Source organism: Asterias amurensis, chromosome 18, assembly GCF_032118995.1.
Source record: "Asterias amurensis chromosome 18, ASM3211899v1".
NCBI lineage: Eukaryota > Metazoa > Echinodermata > Asteroidea > Forcipulatida > Asteriidae > Asterias > Asterias amurensis.
Window position 1 is genome coordinate 13,706,669 of NC_092665.1, and position 25,658 is coordinate 13,732,326.

General features: G+C 40.8%; 1 protein-coding gene across 11 annotated transcripts in view; it reads right to left on the minus strand.

Annotated features, from left to right (window-relative positions):
- The window catches only part of LOC139950413 (sodium leak channel NALCN-like), a 54,061-nt gene that overhangs the window by 18,382 nt on the left and 10,021 nt on the right, over positions 1-25,658 (minus strand). For 4 of the 11 annotated variants that reach the window (XM_071949076.1, XM_071949073.1, XM_071949075.1 and 1 more), the window contains exons 10-27: positions 25,152-25,385; positions 23,648-23,815; positions 22,634-22,693; positions 22,007-22,138; positions 18,701-18,838; positions 17,105-17,242; positions 11,386-11,531; positions 10,884-10,946; positions 9,901-10,128; positions 9,127-9,231; positions 4,386-4,526; positions 3,957-4,079; positions 3,177-3,230; positions 2,560-2,731; positions 2,187-2,327; positions 1,381-1,593; positions 689-789; positions 285-405 (exon numbers count right to left, since the gene is read on the minus strand). In XM_071949076.1, coding sequence (XP_071805177.1) covers positions 285-405; positions 689-789; positions 1,381-1,593; positions 2,187-2,327; positions 2,560-2,731; positions 3,177-3,230; positions 3,957-4,079; positions 4,386-4,526; positions 9,127-9,231; positions 9,901-10,128; positions 10,884-10,946; positions 11,386-11,531; positions 17,105-17,242; positions 18,701-18,838; positions 22,007-22,138; positions 22,634-22,693; positions 23,648-23,815; positions 25,152-25,385 — 2,478 coding nt within the window. The remainder of the gene's footprint in view (positions 1-284; positions 406-688; positions 790-1,380; positions 1,594-2,186; positions 2,328-2,559; positions 2,732-3,176; positions 3,231-3,956; positions 4,080-4,385; positions 4,527-9,126; positions 9,232-9,900; positions 10,129-10,883; positions 10,947-11,385; positions 11,532-17,104; positions 17,243-18,700; positions 18,839-22,006; positions 22,139-22,633; positions 22,694-23,647; positions 23,816-25,151; positions 25,386-25,658) is intronic. The other 7 variants (XM_071949083.1, XM_071949082.1, XM_071949077.1 and 4 more) reach the window with 5 other exon arrangements.

Consider the following 25,658-nt stretch of genomic DNA (forward strand, 5'->3'; position numbering starts at 1 on the left):
CGTCACGTGATGCTCATTTTGTCATACATGCGCCTCACACGATAATAATTTTGCCATACGCGCGTATCGGGCGCCATCCCTACCCTGCGTCAACAGACGACACAGAGGGTGGCCGAGCTCAGCTGTCTCCAGGTTCTAATTCTATGGTGTTGTACAACATGGGTTAAAACACACACTCTTTTTGCTGTGGATCCACCAATCAAAATCAAGGGTTCAAGTATGCTTAAAGACAAGATCTAATTTTTTTGCTGGTCTCAACATTTTGAGTTTGACTTTGTTCTTACCCAATGAACTTCTTTTAGGACGATATCTCGGACTTCCAGCCAACCTTCTAGAGAGAGAACTTCAAACAGCGCAAGTAAGGCATTGGCCAGGTTGTCAAAGTCAAAGTTACGTGGGTTGGCCCTGGTGGAGAGACAAAGAGGTCGTTCAGACACGGTACTAAAGTCGGTTTAACTCATGGTTATAGTATCAACTTGCTTTAACTGAGGTCTTGAGATCAACTCAAATATGAAATTTCTTCTTTCTTGAAAACTGTTTTGTTTCAAACGGAGCCCTTACATGTACATTGTAAATACTATCAAAAACTCTCCATTGCTTGCTGCCATGTACGCTTTTTTGCCAACAATTATTTGGAGTAATAACCAATAGTGTCCAGAGCCTTTAAGAGACAATTGTTAATGTTTACCAGACTCTAGGTACCATGAAACCAGGCTGACTCTCGTTCTTGGGTGAAGTGCGAAACTTTACCACGCTGACATTCTGGATGAAGTGACCCACACACAGATCCTACAAAACCGTCGACAGATACAAAAGGGCAGGAAAAATTGTAAAAATATTTTATTTGAGGCATTGCATGATGATGAGGTATCAATATATAACATTTGGTTTGTGGTAACACTGTGTGTATATCTACTTGCCAGGTAAAGTTTGTTCTTAAAAGAACTGTCTTGCCGCATTCTACTACTGCGGAGTAGATTTTAGACAGATAAAAAAGGTGGGAAAAAAAAGTGAAAATCTCAAACAAAATTTTGTGACACTTTTCAGGGTGAAAAATGAATCTGGAAAAATTTGCGGGTTTGTGAAATTTTCTCTTAATGGCCAATCAGAACAGATAAACTGTCCCAGCTAACGACAGAGGCCAATTTAATAGTGCTGCTTAGCAGTAAGCAATACTTTGGTGTGAACTATAATATCAAATTTTACTCAAGTGTTCAACATCTTTTTAATACAGGTTAGCAAGAAAACAAGGCGACCCGCTTGCACATTCACAATTGATTTGCATTGTTACATCATTTATTTTTAAGCGAGGACTTTTTTGCTTAAGCAAAATTTTGTGCTTAAGCAGCTCTATGAAATTGGGCTCTGGTCTTCACTCACCTTACTCGTGATGCTTGCATCATTACACTTGGCCAGCTTCGTAGCGAAGATCTGAACTCCGTAACTGGCGAAAATGAACATGAGCGCAAAGAGGAGTATGGAGACCAACATCATCTCTTTGATACCGCGCAATACCTCATACACCATCTTGCGTAGGTGGGGCACAAGGGTAAATATGCGCAGAGGACGGAAACAGCGCAGAATCATAAATATCTGACAGGAAAAAAATTTAAAAAAAAATCAATAGAGCATTTGGGGTGGATTTCACAAACAGTTAACACTAGTCTTATCTCGAGTTAGGACGAGTTACTAGTCCTAACTTAGGACTAGCTGTACGTTTTTGATATCTCTTAGGATTAGTCCTAAGTTAGGACTAGTCCTAACTCTTTGTGAAATCGACCCCAGGGAAAAGCTCAATTTAGGGATTCCTGAGTTTGGAATCAGATACTTGGAAAGTTAACATGTTTTTCATCGAGTTGGTGTGTTTACATTGAATTATTTAAAGGAACACATGCCTTGGATCGGTCGAGTTGGTCTTTAAAAAGCATTTGTAACCGTTTTTTATAAAATGCATACAGGTAGAAAGATGTAAAAGCAGAATACAATGATCCACACAAACATGCCTCCAAATTGCACGGTTTTCCTTTTACCTCGTCGACTAACACGGTCGGCCATTTATGGGAGTCAAATTTTTGACTCCCATAATTGTTAGTTTCAGTGTTAATTGTCAGTTAACAAAGTAAAAGGAAAACCACGCAAAACCACGGCTGCTGGAGTATAAATCCAGATCCAAATCTAGAACTCACGTGAGCCAGAGAGTTTGGTGGTATATTACGAGGCAACCAGCATATGAACACCAAGCTGACAAAGTAGATGAAGACGTCGAGGACACCACCGATGTCGCGGATCAAAGCCTTGGGTGTGAAGAACAACCCATCTGCCAAAACCTACAACAGACAAGTAATAATAACAAATATTTACAAAGCGCCTTTTAAAAAAGTTACAAAGCGGTGTGCACTTTCTCCCAATACACACAAAATTATAATAACTTAGCTTAGCATAAAAGCAAGGATCAAATCTGTTTGTAGTTGATGTTAAATTTGAATTGGGGATAAAGACCACAACTAGTTAAACTGTACATGTAGGTTTACGGTATTAAAGATCTAAGTAGTAAAATACCTTTAAGACAATCTCGAGACTCATGAAGATGACGAAGACATACTCGGAGACCTGAAGGGGTGTCTTGACCATGACGCTACAGCTGGCATCCTCAAACATCATAGAGATGCAGGCCGCTACGGTGAAGACTATAGAGAACCACGTCAAGTAGGTCACCATGGCTAAGAAATCACTGCAGAGAGACGGAGATCAACACGATGACACATTTTGAATGACAATGATTTAAAGGCTGTGGACACTATCGGTAATTACTCAAAATAATTATTAGCGTAAAACATTACTTGGTAACGAGTAATGAGGAGAGGTTGATAGTAAAAAACATTGTAAGAAACGGCTCCCTCTGAAGCAACGTGGTTTTCAAGAAAGAAGTAATTTTCCAAGAATTTGTATGCGAGAACTCAGATTTATATTTTGAGGTCTCGAAATCAAGCATCTGAAAGCACACAACTTCGGGTGATGCGGTGTTTTTTCTTTAATAGTTGTCTCGCAACTTCGACGACCAATTTGAGCTCAAATTTTTACAGGTTTGTTATTTTATGCATATGTTGAGATACACCAAGTGAGAAGACTGATATTTGACAATTACCAATAGTGTCCAGTGTCTTTAAGAAACTTACTAGAATCCTTGGTATCTTCGTTTGATGGCCATACCGGATTCATCCGTCAGAGTCCTGCGAGGAAAGAGAGACAATAAAAATAATAATAAAAATATTGAAGTCTTATATAGTGCACGTATCTACCAAACAAGGTACTCAAGGCGCCGAGTATACACAAACTCTCAGAAAGGTTATTGCAGTGATGGATTCTGAGACCCATCTATGTAGCACCTTATAAGGGTTTACAAGGTGCTACGGCGCAGTTAGCAGCCACAGCCAGGAACACCAGGGCGAACCCCCTTCTCTTTTCGATAAGTGCACTGGGTTCTTTTCCATGTGTTACACAACACATGGGACCAACAGCTTTACGTCCCATCCGAAGGACGAAGCAATGGTTAAGTACATGTATCTTGCTAAAGGACACAAGTGTCATGGCTGGGGATTCGAACCCACACTCTGCTGATCAGAAACACCATGGTTTGAGAAACACCAGTGGGTGTAGAGTAATTTATGAACAAATAGTTTGAAACAAGGATGCACTTTTAAGAGGTATATTCATCATCATCATCATTTCGTGTCATCGCACAACTGCTTGCCAGTGTTGGGCAACTTGGGAGTCCCACTCTAGTAAATTTTGTCTTTGTTTAAGCCCAAAGTACCATGACTGATATTATTTTTACAGACCGGTTGTATAGTGTGCTTACCGTTACTGAAAACTACAGGATAAGTTCATTCTCACCAAAAAAAAAAAAAAAAGTTCCCTTATTATAGATGTTTGTAAATTGAAGCTATAAAACTCACGCATTGTATCTCGCATACACGATGGCATTGCAGATTTTCCGAACTCGGCTCTCCCGCCCCACTGCGAAAAGAGGCGTGTCAAAATAGGGATGGTTCTCTCTCAGCTCTTCCTCTTTGGCAGTTCTGCAAAGTTCAGGGGTTAAAGGTCAAAGGTATAAGGTCAAAGGTTAAAGGTTACCTTATACATACACAGCACGCCATTTTGTGGCTGGCCGTGTTAAGTTGCAAAATAAAAGGAAAACCACGCAGTTTCAAGGAAAATTTGTGTGGATCATTTCATTCTACTTTTGAAAAATCTTTTTAACAATACATTTTAGAACAAACGATTTTCAAACATGTTTTCATTGACCAACTCAGCCGATCCAAGGCAACTTGTGTTCCTTTAATAAAATATACCATAATACCAATTATACAAACTCTGCTTCTCACCTTTTCTGGACAGCCTGCTGCTTGCGTTCTTGAATGACCTTAATGTTGAAGGAGACATTCCTGTTGGTGATCGTGTCCCCGTTCTCCTTGATAGATTCCATCGGCTTGTGACCTCTGAGCGACCCCCGCAGCGCCCTCAACCTAGGTATGAAAAAAGGAACCACGCAAAGCTTTAGAAACCACAAATCGGAAAAGCTAGGCCGTTTTGAAACCGATTAATTTGTGAGTGGCTACGGCTAGATCAGTGTCTTCTAAGTGGTAGGCAGCCAAACGAGCCAACACCACCACAACAAAATAATTCAACTTGAAGAAAAATAAGTCAAGTTTAATGCCAACCTGGTTTCGCTGTTTCAATCACTAAAAATCATCGTTTTCAACCGAAGTAGAAAAGGAATTCTTTTCTACATTGAGATATATTTTCTTGCGACTTCAAAAGCTCAGACTTTTCTGCCTTTACTTTCCAGTCAGAGAATTGTCTATGCTTTAAAGCCACATTGGCAACTAAAGCCGCAGCCATAGCCACTGCCTTTATAAGCCCAGTTCATACTTCATGCGAACGGGAAACAAATATTGACGACATAGAATCGCAACGGGTGAGCTGTGTTTAAACTCCTGCAAAACATTTGCGAGGGCAGCCACGCGACGCCAACATTTTTACTTTGCATTCGCATTCGCGGGAAGTATTAACCTGGCTTAAATCGAGTTTTACAAAAAGAGAACAATCTTATGTTGTACGTTACAAGACTCAAAGTACAAGACACAAGAATCATACAATGCAGCAACAGACTTTTTGTTTATCATGCAAGGAAAAAGATCAATGCAGTTTGGGGAAAACTTTTTCTTTAGAAAAACACAAACTCGACGCAATCAAGTTAGTATTGCAGCTGCAGAACGGTTGCATTTTGCCTTGTTTTTAGAAACAAGATCAACAAGGCATGCTGTACAAAAAGTTCAATGCAGTTTTAGGATAAAAAATTCTTTAGAAAAACACAAACTCGACGCAATCAGGTTAGTATTGTAGCTGCAGAAAGGTTGCATTTTGCCTTGCTTTCAGAAGCAAGATCAACAAGGCATGCTGTACAAAAAGTTACATTGAGCCTTAAGTATTGACTAGAATGTTAACTTCTTTTGCACACATTTTTGGCAGCCAAAGACACAGAACTTGTTTGACCCTTGTGCTGTTCTGACTATTTTAGGGTCGTGTTGAAACTGATGCACCTATTATAAAGAGGTTTTGCGTTACTCGCTAATGAAGTATTTTAGTTTAGTTTCAAAGACTCCAGAAAGAATAAAAGCAGCATGTATGAATAAATTTGAGCAAAGGAGTCTTGCTTTTAAATGTATCACCACCTAATGATAAAGCGAACAAGTTACCAGCCAAAATAACAAGTTATGTTTTAACAATTGTGACTGGTTCACTGCTTAAGTTTGCTAAGCAGAAAGGCATCATTTCTTTCTTGATGAATAGCTTTTTGAAGTTGGGCCAACAGCCCAATTTCATGGCTCTGTTCATACCATAAACAAAGAATCTGCGCTTACAGAAGCAGGGAATCTGCCCTTGCATCAAGGAAAGCATATTTCACAGGTTAGCAGGGAATGTTCACTTCATTACTAGGCATTACAATGCTTGCCCCATAAAAAACGAAAGGAGACCATAAGACAAGAATTTGGTGATAAGCAGAGCTGTAAAATAGGGCCCTTGTCACATGTGTTTGCTAAGCATTTTCATGGCCACAGTCCCATGCCACAGTCCCATGCCACAGTCCCATGCAGGAAACTGAAAAAAAAATAAAAAATCCATGCCAAACGAAATTTCATGCACACCACATATGTATAAAACAGACCATGCAGAAAATGTACCATAGATAGTTCCCCCGTAAAACGGCCATCTTTACGGGCAATTTGAAACACACAGCCTTGCGTTTTGCGCGAGAACGGCGTGCAGCACGCGTAGATTTCACCAAACTCGTCGTCAGATTGGTTAGTAAAGAGCAGGGTTGCATTAACAAACTGAGCGCTTGACGCGCCAACAAGCCAAAATGCGATTTGCCCGTAAACATGGCGTCTATTGAGACTTATCTATACCTGTACAACAAATCTTTAATGCAGCCATTTTCTTCTTCGTTTTCAGGCAAATGCAATGCATTTGCATTTCCAGGCAATGCATTTCCTGACATTAGTTTCACTGAAAACAAATGTCAGAAACAAGGTGCAAACAGCAAAAAAAGTATAAAGAGAAGGGCATAATGCAAGAGAGTTTATTGTTTTTAGTCAGGAAGGGAAATAGTGCAAGTATTCTTGTCTCGCCTTTAAGTCAAACACGTCAGTGTGGATTTTAGTGAGGAAGAACCCCACAAAACCGCCAGTGAGTTTTGGGTGGCAAAAGGAACAACCCCCTTTGATTTAAACAAAATCCAAATCCCCCCCACCATAATTAATAGGAAATTACATAAGAAGATAAACAAGCACCAGACTAAAAAAACTTAAAGAGAATGGACACTATTGGTAATTGTCAAAGACCAGTCTTCTCACTGGTGTATCTCACTATATGCACAAAATAACAAACCTGTGAAAATTTGAGCTCAATCGGTCGTCAAAGTTGCAAGATAATAATGGAAGATAAAACACCCCTGTCACACGAAGCAGAGTGCTTTCAGATGCTTGATTTCGAGACCTCAAAATCTAACTCTGAGGTCTTGAAATCAAATTCCTGGGAAATTACTTCTTTCTCAAAAACTATATTACTTCAGAGGGAGCCATTTCTCACAATGCTTTATACTATTAACCTCTCCCCATTACTCGTTACCAAGCAAGGTTTTATGCTAATAATTATTTTGAGTAATTGCTAATAGTGTCTACTGCTTATACAAAAACAGCTAAGGCTGTGTCAGAAAAAAGGCGACATCCGCTACAGCTACGGCTAGATCGCACGCAGCTGCCTATTCTTTAACACTGTCAGACGCACTGATCTAGCCGTAGCTGTAGCCGAAAGTGCCGCTTCGGACATGTCCTAGTGACTAAAGTTTCTCCTCCTCCTCCTAAGCAGGGATATAAGCAAAAATCAAATCAACTTTGCAAATAAAAGTGGCTGGAAGAAATAAAATGACATGAAAAATGAAATGGCGTGAAAGGTGAAATGAATGGGATGATGCAATCAGCAAACAACGTCAAGAACATCTAAGAACCGGAAGGTCTTATCTGTAGCTGGTACTCCGTTCCCGACTCTCTCTCCCTCTCGTTGTACACAACTAATCAGCAGTGGAACCAGCCTGAGACTGGTAATCTTTGCCCTGGTTGCGTCATGATGTAGCCATCTCCGTGGTACCAGACTTTTTGTATAGACCGTTCAAAGCACGCAAGTGCTGCACGCGCCTTGTGGCTGGGCCGTCATTGCTGGCTCACGGCAGCGTAATGTTTTGAATACGATAGGGCATGGCAAAATCGTCATATTTTTAGCTTTGTATGCGAATGAAGTGTTTCCTCAATGATTTCTACACATTTCCTTGCTGGAAAGTTTGACAAAATTATGTAGAATATTCCTTTTAAAAGGATTTGGGTACTTTTTGTAGGACACAAAACACAATGTCCACAGATTTACATTCAACCATGGAGGAAGGAAGAGAAGGAGTTCGGACGAAGGGACTTCAAAAGTCGAACCCGTGGTACCGCGGTGGTTTAACGACACCTGGTAATCACCCACATACCTTACACAACAATGGGCGACCTGGCATGTGAGTTTGCGCGTGCGCACTTGGTTCTTCGCACAATATGGCGTTGTATGTTGTATGGATATAATACAGAAAAAATAGTTTTTGGAGACCTGATAAAAAAATTTGCCACTCGTGGCCACCAAAACGAAAAATTCAATTAAATACCAACCACCCTCGTGTGCTAATACCCAAATTTTGAACCATTGGTAGTGACCGGAAAGTCGCAAAAAATGTAAAAATATGCTATGATATTTCAATGTAAACACCACAAACGGTAAATGAACAATTCTTGTCTCCAATGATTCAACTTTACACAAAGGCAACAGTGGGTGCCGAGTAGCGATACCGAGCCTTATGTACAAAAAGATTTCATCCCAACCACTAATCGGCCAGGTCTCCTATCTTTTTCCACTGGTCAAACAGGAACCATTGTCCGGGTTTTCTTTTGTTACTCTGCAGTTTGGCGGGCCGTTCATACTCCTTTTCTTCCTTCCTCCATGATAAAACTTACACGGTCTGAAGACAATGATGGTAAAAGCTTACCTTAAAGTATTACGAAAATTACCCATGCAGACCCGCTAAATAATTTGAAACTAAACAGAAGTGAATACTGAAATATTGTCAAAAAACCTTGCAGTTGTACAACACATTTATAAGACCCCACCGTGCAGTTTCTGCGTCTTTCTCACTTAACTCACCTATTGTCTGCTCAGTTTTCAGGATTAAATTTCTGTTTAGTAGTAAATATTTAGGGTCAGTGTTCTAGGCATGTCATGCTGTCCTGTCACGGAAACTGTGTTAATCAGTGAGAAAGGACACCCAAATCACACAAAGAGTAAAAAATGCATCGATTTTTCCATGTATTTGTGTCCAAAACATCGCGCTGCCGTGACCCAGTAATGACGGCGCAGCCAATGGCAGCGTACAGCACTTGCACAGCAGGGCTAATTTGTAACGGTCTATATGGTTTAATCGTAGAATATGGAATGACATGACACTGAGAGTAGTAGATGAGATGCTGCTATATTTACCGATATACCGACCTGCGATCACGACTTCCATACTCGCTCAGCATTCTGCCCCGGTAACCCACGGCTCCATAGCCTAGGCTTAAAACCCTTTGATGGGCCGAATTTCTGCAAGGTGGACAAATACAAAAAAAAACATTGTAGTAGGGTGTCATGGCCGAGTAGTTAAGAGCATCGAATTCAAGTTCAGAATGGTGTTTGACGCTTTGCATTGTGTGGAGAATAAGAGAAACTTTAAATATAAATGAATAGTAAACTTGCGGTACAACCACGAGTAAAATCTCTTTCGTGGGAGTGGTGGCTCTGAAAAGAGCCGGTTTGGTCTTGACGTTTTGAACAGTATACTCTGCTCGTCTTGAGGATTCAAGTTCTGTTGGTTAAGTCATCTGAGTGTGGGTTCGAATCTCGGTCGTGACACTTGTTTCCTTGAGCAAGATACTCTACTATAATTGCTTCTCTTCACCCAGGGGTATAAATGGGTACCTCCGAGGGTAGAGGTTGAAATTGTGAATGAAAAAGCCTTTGGAGCGCCACGGCAGCCCAGGTTTGAAACCCCCCGGTTAGCTAAGAAAGATTATAGGGATGTTACTGGCCCAACAACCAGGCAACTAATGTATTAAAGCGCATTGAAACGGTTATTGTGAAATGGCCCATCGAAAATTTCACACACACTTGAAGACGGCCCTTGCCCTTTCAAAGGTGAAATTCAAGGCCTGAAAAATCACATCCCTGTATTTTTTTCGTTTTTAGTTTTGAAGTTTCAGAATTATCCTTTACCTGACAATAGACGAAATACCAGTTTTCTTATGCACCAACCCAGGGATGTGGCTGGTAACCAGCACCTGTGCGCGACGTCGTAGCAGCCTCAGTTGATTGGCGGGATCCGGCAGGGAGAAGAGAGCAGCCTGGGTGTGTCCTGGACCCTGGGTATCACGACTGACCGACCGCCGCAGAAGTCTCTCCATGTCCGTGCCCGTCTCAACAAACTGACGAATAAAGCTGTCCCTGTTGGTCGCAAGATTTCATGAGAAAATTAGTTTTGAGAGTATCAAAGGGGATGGGCGGGGGAGAGTTTGGGGGAGAGTTGCCATAAACTTTTCCAGTGAATAGTCTGCAGGGCTATTCCCCCGTTTTGCCAGCTTCGTTATACTGTCCGTTATATCCTAGAACCAAGTTTTTTACTCCACAAAATGGCGGAGCGCACCTTTTGCGGATGTATTTCCAGAGGCAAATTTACATTTTGTATCCCTACTCACTAATTTCAACACACAGCATATGTTTTGTGCACGAACAACTCTTAAGAAAATGATAAGGAGCAGCTGCAAACAGTAATATTTTGAGAGATTTGGAAGACGCTGTGAACTCTTCACAATAGCCCGACATACGTTGTCAAGTAAACATCCAGGCAAAATTTCACAGCTCTGCTTACCATAAGCAAAGAAAAAACGCTTACGGAAGCAGGGAATTTTGCACTTTCATCAAGTGTTTTTCACAGCTTAGCAAGGAATTTGTGCTTGTGCAGACTCCCTATTACTAGGCATACTTCGCTTGTACAACTAGCACAGAAAATCAGCGCTTGCACAGTAAGCGCAGAATTCTACTGTAAGCAGGGCCATGAAACTGGGTCCAAAACAACAGACAAAACATGACCATTTTCAACATATACATTGGCAAATTTAAACCAATCATGATCTAAAATGACAATAGTGGAGTTTGTGAATTTTTAAACTGACTTGTCCAGTTTACTTTTAAAGACTCACCTTATTTTGGGAAGAGAAAACTCCGAGGGCAGACGAGACAGGCAGACCATCTGCGGCTTATCACTATAGTTGAAAAAAAATAACAATTCAAAAAACAGATTTTTGAAAACTCACTCCTGAAACTGAACAGAGCATTGGTTAAAGGAACATTACAAAATTGGTAAGAAAAAAACTTGTCTAAGATCACAGATTTACATAAAACTTACATGGTCTGATGACGATATTGGAAAACATCCCTTCAAATGTTTCTGTCTGAAATTTTACATCTGATGAGAAAACTAATTTCCCATTTGGAGTTTATCGCTCAAATCTTTTTTCAACTTTTTTTTTTAATCGATGTCATGCAAAATAATTGGTCTTTTACCATTCTCTCGTGACCCAGATGGCCGATCAATCTCAAACTTTAAGGCTGGGTCACAAAAAATAGTTCTCAAAATGTCCCAACCCGTATTAAGTAAAATGTCTGCGTCATACTAAGAGTACCCAAAGCTTTTAAACTCACGGAAACTTCTCAAAGACTCGGAGTCGTAACGGAAGCTTCTCAATGATGTTGCGCTGCTCTGTCGCCTGCAGATGTTTCAGTGACTTCAAGTCTTCATCCAACTCCAAGTTGTCCAGAATGACAGCCACAAACATGCTCAACACGATCTTAACAGATCACAGCATCAACAAAATTATAAAATGATTAAGATGTCCCACAAGTGAAAAGAAAAGATTTACTTGTGAGGAATATTTCAGTTGTAAAATATGAGCATCAAGGTGTCTTTTGGATGAACAGTATTAAAGACAAAACTATACCGATTTTGTATGACTGTTTTCAAGCTTACATCTGTTTCTGAAGTTACAGAATTTCAGCCTTAAATGTGCAAACAAAATGCTTTTCTTGAAATAAGCGTCAGGATAAAAAAAAAATAATAATAATAAAATAAAAACACCTCTGGTTTTCAACCGAATATTTTTTGGAAAAAAAGGAAGTTAAATTAATAAACTCAAACAAATGTATTTCCCCTTAATTGGCAAGTGTGGATGTTTAGATTGTTTTAAGACAGAAGAAAAAAAATCCCTGAAACTGTAAAAGAAAACAAAAAAAAAACAGCACACACGACTTTTCCCATCCTCTACTCAACATGCTTTGTGCATTGTTTTTTCTTCTACACAACACAACAGCCAATTTCGCCACACAACAAACTCAATCAATGTTGCACAAGACAAAACATGCCCTACAAGAGACAATGGGTGGATGTCGCCATATTTGATGTATTTTACACGTGAAAAGTGCACGCATGTACGCACTGCGTATGACTCTTGTGCACTTTTCACAAGTAAAATACATCAAAGATGGCCGTCAATGACACGTATTGCAACCCATCTATGAGGTCACTCAGACACAGTACTTAAGTCAGCTTTAAGGCTGTTTCAACTCATTCGGCTTCAACTTTATGCATCTGAACGCTCTTAAAGCTTTAACACATCAAGTTAAAAACGTTTTAGTATCGGTCGGCGAGGAGGGTTTAATGCTATTAAAACCACTTCCGTTTTATCTTTTAGCACGGTGTGTGGACAGAATAAAAACAACTACATCCGGTTTAAAGTCCTCACAGGTGACCAATGACCCCGGATAAGTTGCGTAACAGGTGACCAATGACCCAAGATGTGTTGCGTAACACGCCATAAATTGCACAAAGCGAGCATCTTTTGTACACACTTGTAGTTGTTATAGGTTGGGTCACGGTGCTCTATGACCTAAACTTTGGCTGTGTGAGCTCAAGGTAGTTTTATTTTTACGACTGCCAGCCCACTTCTTGTAAAAGTAAAATGGGTTTGTGTCTTAGTACGGTGTCTGAACATGGCCAAAAAGTGGACAGGGGAAACGAATGAACAGCTATGGCAGGGTTATAGCATGCCATACTCAAAATCCACTAATCTACACTCCACTAAATACAATGATCCACACTCCACTACCATTATCAACAATCAACTATGTGTGTTTACAGTCTACTAAAATCCCTCGTAATACAAACATCTACAACATTAAAGCCATTCGACACAAGTGGAAAGATTATAAGAAGTATAACTATAATAGTTAAAGGTTCCTCCAAAATTTGGGGAGAAAAGATGACACTGGCGTATTATAATAATAATTTGGGAGGCTTATCATCCTTACTCGCAGCTAACAGCTGAATTGGGAAGGATGCGGCTACAATGTGTTCGAGAAGCAGGGATGCAAGGGCGCCTTTGGCAGCCAGCCACATCAACCCGTTATGACCACGAAGCACAGCCAGACATCAAAAGTGTTTGATTTTTTCCCGAGGGAAGAAAACCAGACAGTCTGGATAACCCCATGGAATGAAGGCACAACTCAGCTCACATATGGCCCTGGCCGAGTATCAAACCAGGGTCACCTTGGTGAGAGGCGAGCGCTTTACGCACAAGCCAACCATGCCCCTCGAAGTATTGACGCATACAGGGGAACGACTTCTTTTTTTTTTCAGGTAGTAAACACAGGGGGAAAAAGTGATGATATTTTCTTTGTGTTGAATGACTTTAAGATTTCCACAGACACATACCACAAACTCTACAAAACTATTGTGCTAAATCAATGACTCGACTACAAATCAATCAAATGCCATAACATGTTGGGTTTTGGGGGTTTTTTTTTCTGGGGGAGTCTGAAGAGGTCTTAGAGTGAGGGTTCTAAAAGTTGTAGCTAGAAAAATGTGTAATTTATGTAATAACGTTAACCTCAACTAATTGACCTGTGTTTGTTGTTTCACTGGACAGTGCTTTGTGAGGGTGTACCTGTACTTACTGGTCACACATTCTTCAAAAAGCTTTGTATTGATTTCTCAACCATTTTTTTAACCACTGATAGTCCGTAAACAATAGAAGAATGCTTCTTTAAAGTGCACAACATTAAAGGGTCTGGGTACTTTTCGTAGGACACAAAACACAATGTCCGCAGATTTACATCAAACTCACACAGTTTGAAGATAATAGTGGTAGAAAGCTTCCTTTAAAATATTACTTGCCGAAATGCTGTACTTTTTGAGACGGAAATTATTTAGCATGTAAAAACGTATTTTCATGACATTGATATACTCATTTCTCAAAGACTACAGCACCTTAGCAAATAATATTTGAAGGTATGCTTTCTACTATCATTATCTTCAAACAGTGAAAGTTTAATGTTAATCTGTGAACATTGTGTTTGTGTTACAAAAAGTACCCAAATCCTTTAATAGTGGAAATTGGAAATAGCTTGCAGCAACTTTAGTCGACAGTCAACCCAAGTTCTAATGATGAGTCTGAGCTAGCTTTCAAGAAAGTTTCTTCCGAGTGCACAGCAATAACGGTGGAATTTTGAATAACTTTGCGCAACTTTAAGTTCACCAGCAACCAAAGTTCGAATGACGTTCGTGGCCAGTTTTTCTATTGTTAAAAAAAAGGAAAGCAGGCCGTTTTTCTCTGTCTAACCATGCACAGTCCACAGACAACAACCAACATACCCAATTCACTAGTTCTAAAAACGAAACCCACAAAACCAATTATATAAGTTATAAAAGAGGTGGAAAAAATCTAACAATCCACTTTAACATTCTGAAAAGATATTTGAAGCTTACAAAAAAAAATTCAGACTGATTCCGAGGCTACACAGTGTAAAACAAAAAAAATCCTTTAAACCTAACCTAGTTTTCAGAGGCCATTTTGTTTTGGAGCTGACCGTCAATAAAATGACCTTTGACCACCTTGTGGACCAATCCACTCTGTGCTTGTTCCTTTTTATGTACACAAGAAATCACTGAGCATTCTGATTGGCTAGTATAACAGGGGTGTGAGTCATTGCTGACAAAATTATCCTCACACTAGGACCCAAATTCCAAGAGGCAGGGCCCAGTTTCATAGAGCTGCTAAGCACAGAAATTTGCTTAGCATGAAATGTTTTCCTTGATAAAAACCAGAATTACCAACCAAATGATCAGGTGATTTTCAGGATTTGCAAACAACAGCTGAATACCAGTATAACTAGCAATATGCAACAATTGGAAATTTGGTTGGTAATCCTGTTTTTATCAAGGAAGAAATTTCATGCTAAGCAAATTTTTGTGCTTAGCAGCTCTATGAAATTGGGCCCAGGTCGGAATGATGGCGTGACCACCTTTTGGTAACCAATTATTTTTTCAATTTCAAAAAGTTAAAAACAGCGTTCTTATCAGCACAAGAGAAGTAGATCAATGAGCAAGATTAACGTGGAATTTTGGTTTTCTTTTTTTAAGTGTGAAAATTTTCATATCTGCAATGATTTCTTTCCTGCGTTGAACTTTTCGTCCCTACCTGATCTTATTGACTGGGTTTTCCCCTACTTGGGATTTGTCCTTCGTCTACAACTGAACAATTTTTAATCCTCTTCTCTACACTGAGCCCAATTTCATAAAGCTGATAAGCAGAAAATTCCTGCTTAGCAAATCTCTTGGCTAAGCAAAAAATTACCAAGGTACCAGTCACAGCAATGGTAGCTGTATGGTTTTCAGGCTGGTAGCCCCTTTTTGCTAAGCAAACTTGTTTTGTGCTCAAACCAGTTGTTGTGCTTACAGGCTTTATGAAATTGGACCCAAGTATCTTCAGGGCCCATTTTCGTAATGCATGTAAGCACAACAACTTGCTAAGCACAGGAAAAAATGCTTAGCAGAAACAGGTTACCAGCAAAAAGTCCAAAAAGTTTTCATTGGTGTGACTGGTGCCTCACCCATTTTTGGCTTAGCATAGCAATTCGCTAAGCAGTAATTTCTGCTTAACGGCTTAACGCATATGGGCCCAGACCTACGTGGTCACAGTGCTAGTCACTTTCTGGGGCCTCTTGGCTTCATTACTAGAATGATTAACTTTAAACAACTTGGGTGTTTTTTTTTTTAATTTGCAAAGAGGTTTTTTACACAGAACGGTTTTCCTAATTACTTCTTCTTTCATGATGGAAAGAAGAAGGGTGAGGGGGAAGAAGGGAAATCATTGATATTAAATGAAGATGAGTTATTTGTGGTTTAGAGGACGGGCTGGGGCCGGTTAGTATAATAAATGTAGCAATCAATGTTGATCTACTAGTGGCAGACAAACAGGGTGATAAAACGGCTACAAAAGCCACTGATGAAATGCAAGATTCACTTAAAAAGCCTAATTTATCTTACCAAAATAATCTTCTTTTTTTTTCTCTTTTTTTCTGCCAATGCGAATGCCATTCGAATTTTGACGCCACAAATTCGCAACGAATAATTCACAACAGCGTGAAATATGCTCAACTCCTGCGAAACATTCGCTGTGAAAAACAGCCCCCCCCCCCCTTATTAAGTCAAAATCAGCATCGCATTCACATTCCCGGGGCTTTTCCAAAAAGGGACAGTTGAATCTACCATTTCACCAGCGTCTTCATACGATATAAAACTGTGCGCTGACATTAAATTCACACCGGCTCCACACAGCAAGCAACTTGGACAAGTAACAGCTCGTACAACACGGGGTTAGTGAGGTGTGCTTGCAGCAGGCAAAGTAGCAGTGAGCAAACTGGCAGGCACTGTGTGTCGTTCCATTAAAGGCATCCTTTCAGAGAACCGCTAAGCATGTTGCTTATCACACATTGTTTCTTATGCAGAAACGTACAGGGAAACCCTACACCTTTTCCCCAGCAACATAATCATGCTAAAAGCAGCTCTCAGAAATTTTGCCTATGGTGTAAGTGATTGTGTTATTAAGTGCTCAAAAAAAGAAAAGAGAAAAAAACATAATACAAAACACACACCCACACGCACATGTTCGTCAACCCTGTAAATCAAAGACTTCACTTTGCTCTCCAAATTTGTCGACTTGTTTTGCTTCATCCAAATGTGGTTTTGTACATGAAAGCAAAGCAAGGACACCCTTGCTCCACGGAAGTCCTCGATTTCATTAGGTAAACACCACCACCGATTACAGACACACAAATGTACAAAACATGGTAGCGTTCTGTCTTGCTTTTCTCATACAAAAATAAATATATAAAAAATACCCCAAATCCATCTCCTTCTTTTCTTTTTGAATGAGGAAAGCAGGTCAGACAGCCAACAGATCCTAAACACTCATTCAAGCTAGTTGTTAGTTTCAATGAATGCCCGACAAAAGAAAACAAAACAATCCCCTCTGTGATTTTGTTTCTCTGTCTTCGCCTGTCGAGCCTAAATGACATGTATATTTACCACGGTGGCAAACAGATGGTACGTGATGAAGTAGATAGCTATGATAGAGGCCAGAGCAGCGTCTGTAGCAAGCATACATTCGTACATGACGACGGCCCAGCCCTTTTGTGTCAGAATTTGGAACATGGATATGAACGCCTACAAATTTGGGTGGAATAAAAAAGTCGGCGACCAGGATGGCGGAAACGAAAGAAAAAAAATGAAAAAAAAAGAAAACAAGAGAGGAAAGAAAACAGGAAGAAGAAAAAAAAATGTTATTAAATATTAATCAAAATGGTATAACAGAAGAACTGCAAATGCTGCCCTGTGGTGGACTGAAGTGAGTTCTGACTGGTACAAACCAGTTTGATCTGGAATTATCACCAATTCAAGGTGGGTTTTTTTCAACTGGTGAATGAATGCAGTGCCCTGATGGTGAACTACATAGCTGGATAAAACCGCTTTAAAACCAGTTTTGATCAAGCTGCACTGAGGTGACATCACACAAGATGAAACTGCACTAGACCAGTTCAGACCAGTACCAGTTCACAGAAGAGTTTAACTGCTGAACTAGCTGGACGAAACCGCTTCAAACCAGTTTTGTATCAAGTTGCCCTGCTGTGACGCCAAACAAAATGAAACTGGATATTTGAACAGCTCAAACCAGTACCAACCAGTTCCTGGTAGCATTTGCCGTTCTTCCTTATGACCGTGTTATCAATGTAACGGCAGGCACGTTGATTGTGAACACCGCTGCATCCAGACACCTAAATGATCACAAATAGTTCTGATCTTTTAGGGTTCTTTTTGCTGCGAGGGAGCGGACGGTCACATTTGGTTCTCTGAACATCATTAGGCCATAAAATGTCAATGTGAAATATTTATTAACAAATATCCCGTCGTTTTAGACATTGTTTTCTTTCTGTGGCAGTCTTACTTAAAGCCAGGGTCATTGTCGACTGGTAAATGCTCCAACCGTAATCGTGAGAAGCACTGCAGTATTGACAGTATTAACTTTTTTGTTCGAGAAAGATTTCCATTCAAAGAAATGATGTTTGGATAAAGTTTTCACCCCCAAAAATATTTCAATCTAAAAAAAAACATTCAAGCATGATTAATTTCTTGGATTTCTGAGGGTTGGTATACAGTCAAGAATGCTGCAAACAGAGATACGGATGGTGCCCAACGTGGATGGATTCAACAAACTTACGAAATTACTGCGACCGGTTTTAGTGCTTTTTCAGCAAGTAGAAAACACTGTATTTAGCTTTAAAGTTTCACGTGTGACATTCATGTAAAGAACAAATGTATATTATGCTTAATATTATTAAACCAGCATTACCATGACAACACCAATTTATGACCCTACCCTTATCTCGACGAGCTATAGAAAAGAAAAAAACATGGTGAGGTACGACGCTGATTATGAATTTTTTTATTATTTTTTTTATGCAAGTTCGCCCCGAACAAAAGCCACTCTAGGTAAGGGGCTACAAGAAGAAAATGAATATGTCCATGAAGCATCGAACCAAATGCAGCCGTTTTCAAACCCCCTCAACTCGATTGCAGGGCACTCACAGAGAGGGAAACTACTCAAACAGCCCCCTTTGAACTTACCACAAACGAAAAAAGATGGTACATTATAAAGAACACGGCGACAATAACTTGTAGCTGCTCGCCGGCATGGAGTAAACAGTCATTCATGACCTCGATCCAACCCTCCTGGGTTAGAATCTGAAACATTGCCATGAATGCCTAAAAGGTTCCCAGGGAAATGGGGAGTGGGGGAGGGGGAGGGACGGAAGAGGGTTCACAAGAGAACCCCGATCACACACACAAATACAACAGTCAAATATTGGTTAAATAAGCAGACAAAAGCCTGGTTCGTACTTCCCGCGAATGCGAATGTGATACAAATTTTGACGTCACATATTCAAAATCGAATACAATCCGCAACACTTGGCTTGTGCTCAACTCGTGCGAAACATTCGCTGCGAAAAACAGCCCTTGACGTCAAAATTCGTATCGCAGTCCAGTCACAGGAAGTATGTACTGGGCTTATTATACAGGTTGATGTAATGTCACGGCGAAAAAGCGTGCCTCAAATCGTATTTTGCGTAATTTTGTATAAAAGTGACGTCATCAGTAAGGTTGCCTTTTGAAGTACGCCACCTTCAACATGGCTAATTTATGTAAAACTATATGCCCTCACGCTGCCAGGAAGTTTCCAAAACAGCATACCTTCACCTATATTGAACTATTGGTGGCAGCAGACACTGGGGTGGTTACCTAGACAATTTTCATATGAGTTGACAAGCATTCTTTTGCAATTTGCAAGGTAAAAGTTAAAGTCGCTAGGCAGCACAGTTCAACCCAGGTACCACACTGCAGTATCTGCTGCCACCAAGAGTTCAAGATCAGTGAAGGATTGCTGTATAGAGGGTGATTTAGATTTCAATAAACGTCACAAAGGTTGCAAGGTCTATAAAAAGATGTGCTACCACCGAAGAATAATTACTAATGGTCCAATAGTACTCCGCACCCAGATCTTAGATAATGCGTCGAGTTTGACTAACATATCGCACCACAAGTTCAATGTTAATATTCAATAGACCAATTCATTAAGCTCCGCCCCATTGCGTATTGACCAATCACAACCCATTCCACAACCAAAAGTCCGACACTTTAAAGTCCGACATGCGTGCACGTGTGCTTGGCGCGCCCAGCAGAGTTGTGCAGAATGCATGCAGAATGGCATTGGAGAGGCTCACGTGTTCTTGCTCACACGTATGCCGTGGGCGGAGCCTAATGGAACGGTGTATTGTACTGACTTGCAATCTGGCACACCGATAATCCAGTGATTGTGTGAGTGGCGGAAAGTTTACACGCCATCATGGTACTTTGAGCAAAAGTGACAACATTTTAGTGGGGAGTTTACCAGCAGTCAACACCTCAACATAATAGACCCCTTGCATGTGACGTCACATGCTCAAAAAGCGCCCTCGCTTGGGTCAAACGCCCTCGCTTGGGTCAAAAAGCGCCCTCGCTGGGGTCAAAAACCACCCTTGCTGGGGTCAAAAAGCGCCCTCGCTGGGGTCAAAAACCACCCTTGCTGGGGTCAAAAAGCGCCCTCGCTGGGGTCAAAAACCACCCTCGCTGGGGTCAAAAAGCGCCCTCGCTGGGGTCAAAGGAGGTAAATGATTAGACGGTAGCTGCTCTTTGAGCGTACAATTTTGCGCGTGAGCTCAGTGTCCCTGTAGGGTTTCACATTGAGCAAGGAGTCTATGGGACCATTTTGAGAGGCAATTTTCGCTGCGCTTAGTCAGTGTGAGGTGCGCATTTTAGGGCGTCATAGTACGTTTGAAAGCTGGTAATTATCTTTATGCGCAATTTGACTCCCTTAAATGGCAAACCTTGGGCCACAAATATTGTGGAATGCCAGTGTCCCAGTGAAACCTGTTCTCTGGGGATTCTGTCGCCCACAACTGGGAAGTTAACGTGGACTGAAGGAGGATAATTAAAAAGAGGGCACTATCAGAAGTGGTTGGTACACATTTTGCCAAATGGGGGGTCAGGATCTCCAGGGGGTCAGAATCTCCTGCCGCAAACAGGGCCCCAATTTCATAGCGCTGCTTAGCGGCCAATTTTGTGCTTACTGTGCAATTTCTATTTCCTGGCGCTGCTAACCGTAAGTACACGAACAAGGCATGCTAACCTTCCAGTGCTTAACGCATGAAAATAAATGACGTCACAATGCAAATCTACGGTAAACACGCAATATGGCCGCCCAATTTTTCAGCTAACTTGTGAAATACGCTAAGGCTTAAGCAATTTTTTTCTGCTACAGTAAGCACGCACATTTGCTTAGCGTTAAGCAGCGCTATGAAATTCGGCCCAGTACAAGAGGTCAGTACAGCCATTTAATGGTAACAAATAATCTGAGGTTTTTTCGTGGGGGAGGGGTGCTCCTTTTCAACTGGAGGGGCACATTAAAGTCGAAGATTTAGTGTGTAGCAAATTTTGAAGCCATTTAAAAACAATGAGCGAAATTCTCCAAAACGAAAGTAAAATGGAACATGACCAAAAGCGCAAAATTTTGAAAAGCTGATTTTTGTTTCTTTCATTATTATCTTGCAACTTTGATGACCAGTTGAGTCTAGTGCTGGGCGAATAGTGAAATTTTGTTATTCGGATACCGCTGGCCAACTATCCGAAATTAACCGGATATACGAATAGTTTTTTTTTGCCTCTAGAGGGCGCTGTTCGTCTGTGAATGAGATCTTATGGGCGGATTGATATTAGTTTCAGACAGTGTCGCTCGGTTCATTCATAAAAATGACCGGATCTAATTTAAAGATGGCGATTTGCTTTTTCTTTTGATCGTGATTGACTCTACGTGAAGGAAAACTTTTGTAATCTTTGAACAAATTACGTCAGAAATGTCATTGTTTTAACTCTTCATGGAGGTAAGCATAGTTAAATACTTAATATATGCTGTTTTATGTTGTCTTAATAGAAGTTTCATAAGGATTCAGACAAAACATTCATATCAGTTGTCGCCCGACGTCCGCGGATATTCGGATATTAAAGAATATCCGGTTACTCGGTTGTAATTACAGAATTATCCGGTTTGTGAGTAGGTATTCACGCCCTATGCGGATATCCGGTTAAGAAATAAAAGGCATTCGCGGTTACGGATAGGAAAACCTATTCGCCATTGACCGGATATTCGAATAATTCGCCCAGGCCTAGTTGAGTCCTAATTTTCACAGGTTTGTCATTTTATGTATAGTGTTAGGATTCACCAAGTGAGAATACTGGTCTTCGATAAATACCACAGGTGTCCAGTGCCTTTTGAAAAGGAACCATGGTAAGGGATAAACATGCGGACAATTATATTTGTCAAAAGAAGAAAATATTTACGGATGGGAAGGTCTGGAACGTGTCGAGGTTGTCGATACTGCAGAAGAGCTGTAAGCTGATGACGGAGACGATGATGAGGGAGCTCATGGTGAACAAGATCAGGGTACCGAGCTTGACGAAGGGTCCGAAAATCTGAAACACCACAAGAGATTTTATAATAATAATTGTGGCTTCTTATATAGCGCAGATGTCCGTCACCCAGTGACGCTCCTGGCGCTGTAACATACAGTATTTCCTGCCAGATGTGGGACTGCGCTTGAATTATGAGACCTAATTCTGATAGCACCATGTAATGTTTAACAAGGTGCTGTGGCGCACTGTGGACCAGGAACACTGGGATGACCCCTTCTCTTTAGGATAAGTGCACTGGGTTCTTTTACATGCGTTTACACAACACATGGGACCAACGGCTTAATGTCCCATCGGAAGGACGAAGCAATGGTTAAGTGTCTTGCTTAAGGACACAAGTGTCACGGCTGGGCCTCGAACCCACACCCTGCTGATCAGAAACACCAGAGTTTGAATTCGGTGCTCTAAATCGCTTGGCCACGTCACTTCCATAATTGTCCTAGAATTATGTGTAAAAGCGGCCAGGTAGATACTGTAGATGTGAGATGATTTGTATACCTTCCGACTGAAGTCCTCCAACGTTGGTGACAGTTTGATGAGACGGACGCACCGCATCACCTTCAAGACAATAAAAAATACCTTATTTATTACCTATTGCAGCTGATAAACAACACACAGGACCAGCAGCTTTACGTCCCATCCAAAGCAATGATTAAGTGTCTTGCTTACATATTTGTTGTATTCGTTATCACTGACGCAAATTTCAAATATATTCTGATTTTATCCAGTTCAAACAGACAAGTCTTTGATTAGCTCTTTTACACTCTCGGGTGAGTCTGTGTTCCAGTAAAGTTTGTTTACGATCAGTGTACAAAGGTAAAATGTTAATAAAAACTGTTTAAAATTAATATTCTTTATCCCCGATGCAAATTTAACATCTCTTATATCGTTGCGGTACCCGCTGCCAAAACATAGGATTCGAACTGCCTCTAGCTGCCGGGCAACCTCGGTAGTCTAGTTGGTAAGACACTGCTCTAGAATTGCAAGGGTCGTGGGCTCGAATCCCACCCAAGTAACATGCCTGTGATATTTTTTCACAGGACTCGGGAGAGTACTGAGTATACAGTGCTAACACAAATCGGTGTATGGGTAAAAACCAAAAATAATATTAAAAACTGTTTAAATGGCCTCGCAAGAAAACAGGCAAGAGATGCGAACAATAAAACTAGGTTTATAAAACAAACAAACAATTAGGTGAGGTTTGCGGTAGCACCGTGTGTCAATTACTTTTAAGTAGTGTTGCTCCTGAAATTGTCAAGATTGCGATCAGTATGCTCTGATCGTCCAAGGTGTTGATCAGTATGCTCTGAACACCTTGAAGATGATCAGAGCATACTGATCGAAACGCCGAGTTGTCCAGCATAAATTCTTTTCAGAACCAACACTACTGAAAAAGAGATCTACACTTGGTGCTGTCGCAAGCCTAACCTAAGTTTACTTCCGCCATGCAAAGTTTCAAATCCTATAAGATAGACAATTGAAAGATTTTCCAGATAAAAGCGTTTCACCAACCTGGAAGTAAGTGACCTGTGTGTGATATAGCGGGTCGAACAGATGAAGTGTCGTACCCACGGCCAGACACATCTCAAACTTGTGGAGGGATCTCTTGATGTAACCACGGAAACCAAGACACCAAATCTTGAACATGACCTCCAAGTCAAAGAGAACGGTGAAGGAAACCTAATAATAGTAAGAATAATAATAATAATAAATAATAAAGACTTGTAATGTGCACATATCCTGCTGGGTGTTCATAAGGTTTATTGCGATTCAGAAACGCAATGCATTGTGGGAAGGAGAATGGGGCGGTTTCTAGGCAGTTTCTACGACTCGCGCACGCAACCTTTGTGTGGGTTCAACAGCGCCCTCTCTTGATATTTTGCTATTCGCGATAAACCTTATGGTGCAGTAAACCAAAAAGAAACGAAAGAAAACAGACACAACAATTAATTGGTCCTTGAAAACTTGTGACATATATTATGAGAAGAGAATAGAACCTCGTGGTACGAAGACAGCTTGTGCGCATTATGTGGACGGTATAGCTAAGTTTTTTTAATTTTTAGTGAGAGTGTCTTTAAAGATGTCTTTAAGGCAGTGGACACTATAGGTAATTGTCAAAGACTAGCCTTCACAGTTGGTGTATCTCAACATATGCATGAAATAACAAACCTGTGAAAATTTGAGCTCAATCGGTCATCGAACTTGCGATATAGTAATGAAAGAAAAAAACACCCTTGTCACACGAAGTTGTGTGCGTTTGGATGGTTGGTTTTGAGACCTCAAGTTCTAAATCCTAGGTCTCGAAAACAAATTCGTGGAAAATTAGAGGGAGCCGTTTCTAACAGGGTTTTATACCATCAACCTCTCCCCAATACTTGTCACCAAGAAAGGTTTTATGCTAATAATTAGTTTGAGTAATTACCAATAGTGTCCACTGCCTTTAACGAGTTGCTGGAGATCACACTCCAGGGTAAGGCATTCCAGTCCTTGATGGTGGCCGAACAAAAAAACTGCTGGCGTAAATTTTAGTTGAGTGACTGTTTTGACAGAATTTGAGAAAGTGTTTTCTGGAGGGTCAGTAGAATGCTTTGCAAAGTCTTGAAGTCTTGAATTATTGACAAGTTTGTAGAACAATAGTCTGAAAGCTTCACTGCGCTGCGCTACGACACAGCTAAATACATAACGTCAACTCAGAAGGTATACACAATAATGGTCTGGCACCTTGCTAGTAAACCGTTGCAGGTGTACCCAGGGCCGAATTTCATAGAGCTGCTAGGCACAAAAATTTGCTTGGCATGAAATCTCTTCCTTAATAAAAACCGGATTTCCATCCAATTTTCCATTTGTTGCATATTGCTTGTTACAGGTTTTCAGCTGTTGTTTGCTTATCCTTAAAAATCACGTGGAAATTTGGTTGGCATTCCTGTTTTTATCAAGGAAGAAATTTCATGCTAAGTATATTTTTGTGCTTAGCAGCTCTATAAAAGTGGGCCCTGGTACCCAGACTGACCCTTACCTGTGCAACATACAGGAAATCGTGATACTGGTCACTCTTGTCCTTGCCGAAATTCTTCAGCATATTGTACGTGGACGCAAGGAGCGCGTCCGCGATGACAAACATTAAGATGACCAAATGGAAGGCCCTGGACTGTAGAATGACCTGGCAGCAGTGGGGTGCTAAGCCGCGGGGCTTGTTCTCATCAACTGTAGTCAGCTTCCACGGAGTACATGTGCCATCGTCCTGCAAGACCTGATTGAAACAGAAAAACAATATTTGTCAGTCTCCTGACGATGACTAGAGCAAGCTACGATCCCAGCTATATCTTGTTGGGCCCCCGTGCCCCCTTTCAATGTTGGCTCTCATTGAGCGGTCTTCTGTGTTCCAGTCAACATTGAGCAGGGGGGTGGGGGACAGGGGAAAGTGGGGGAGAGAGAGAATCTTTATTGTCAGGGGGGAAGTGGATAGGGAATGTTCATTGTAACATTGGGATTAGACGATGTGACCTATGTTTACATTCAAACC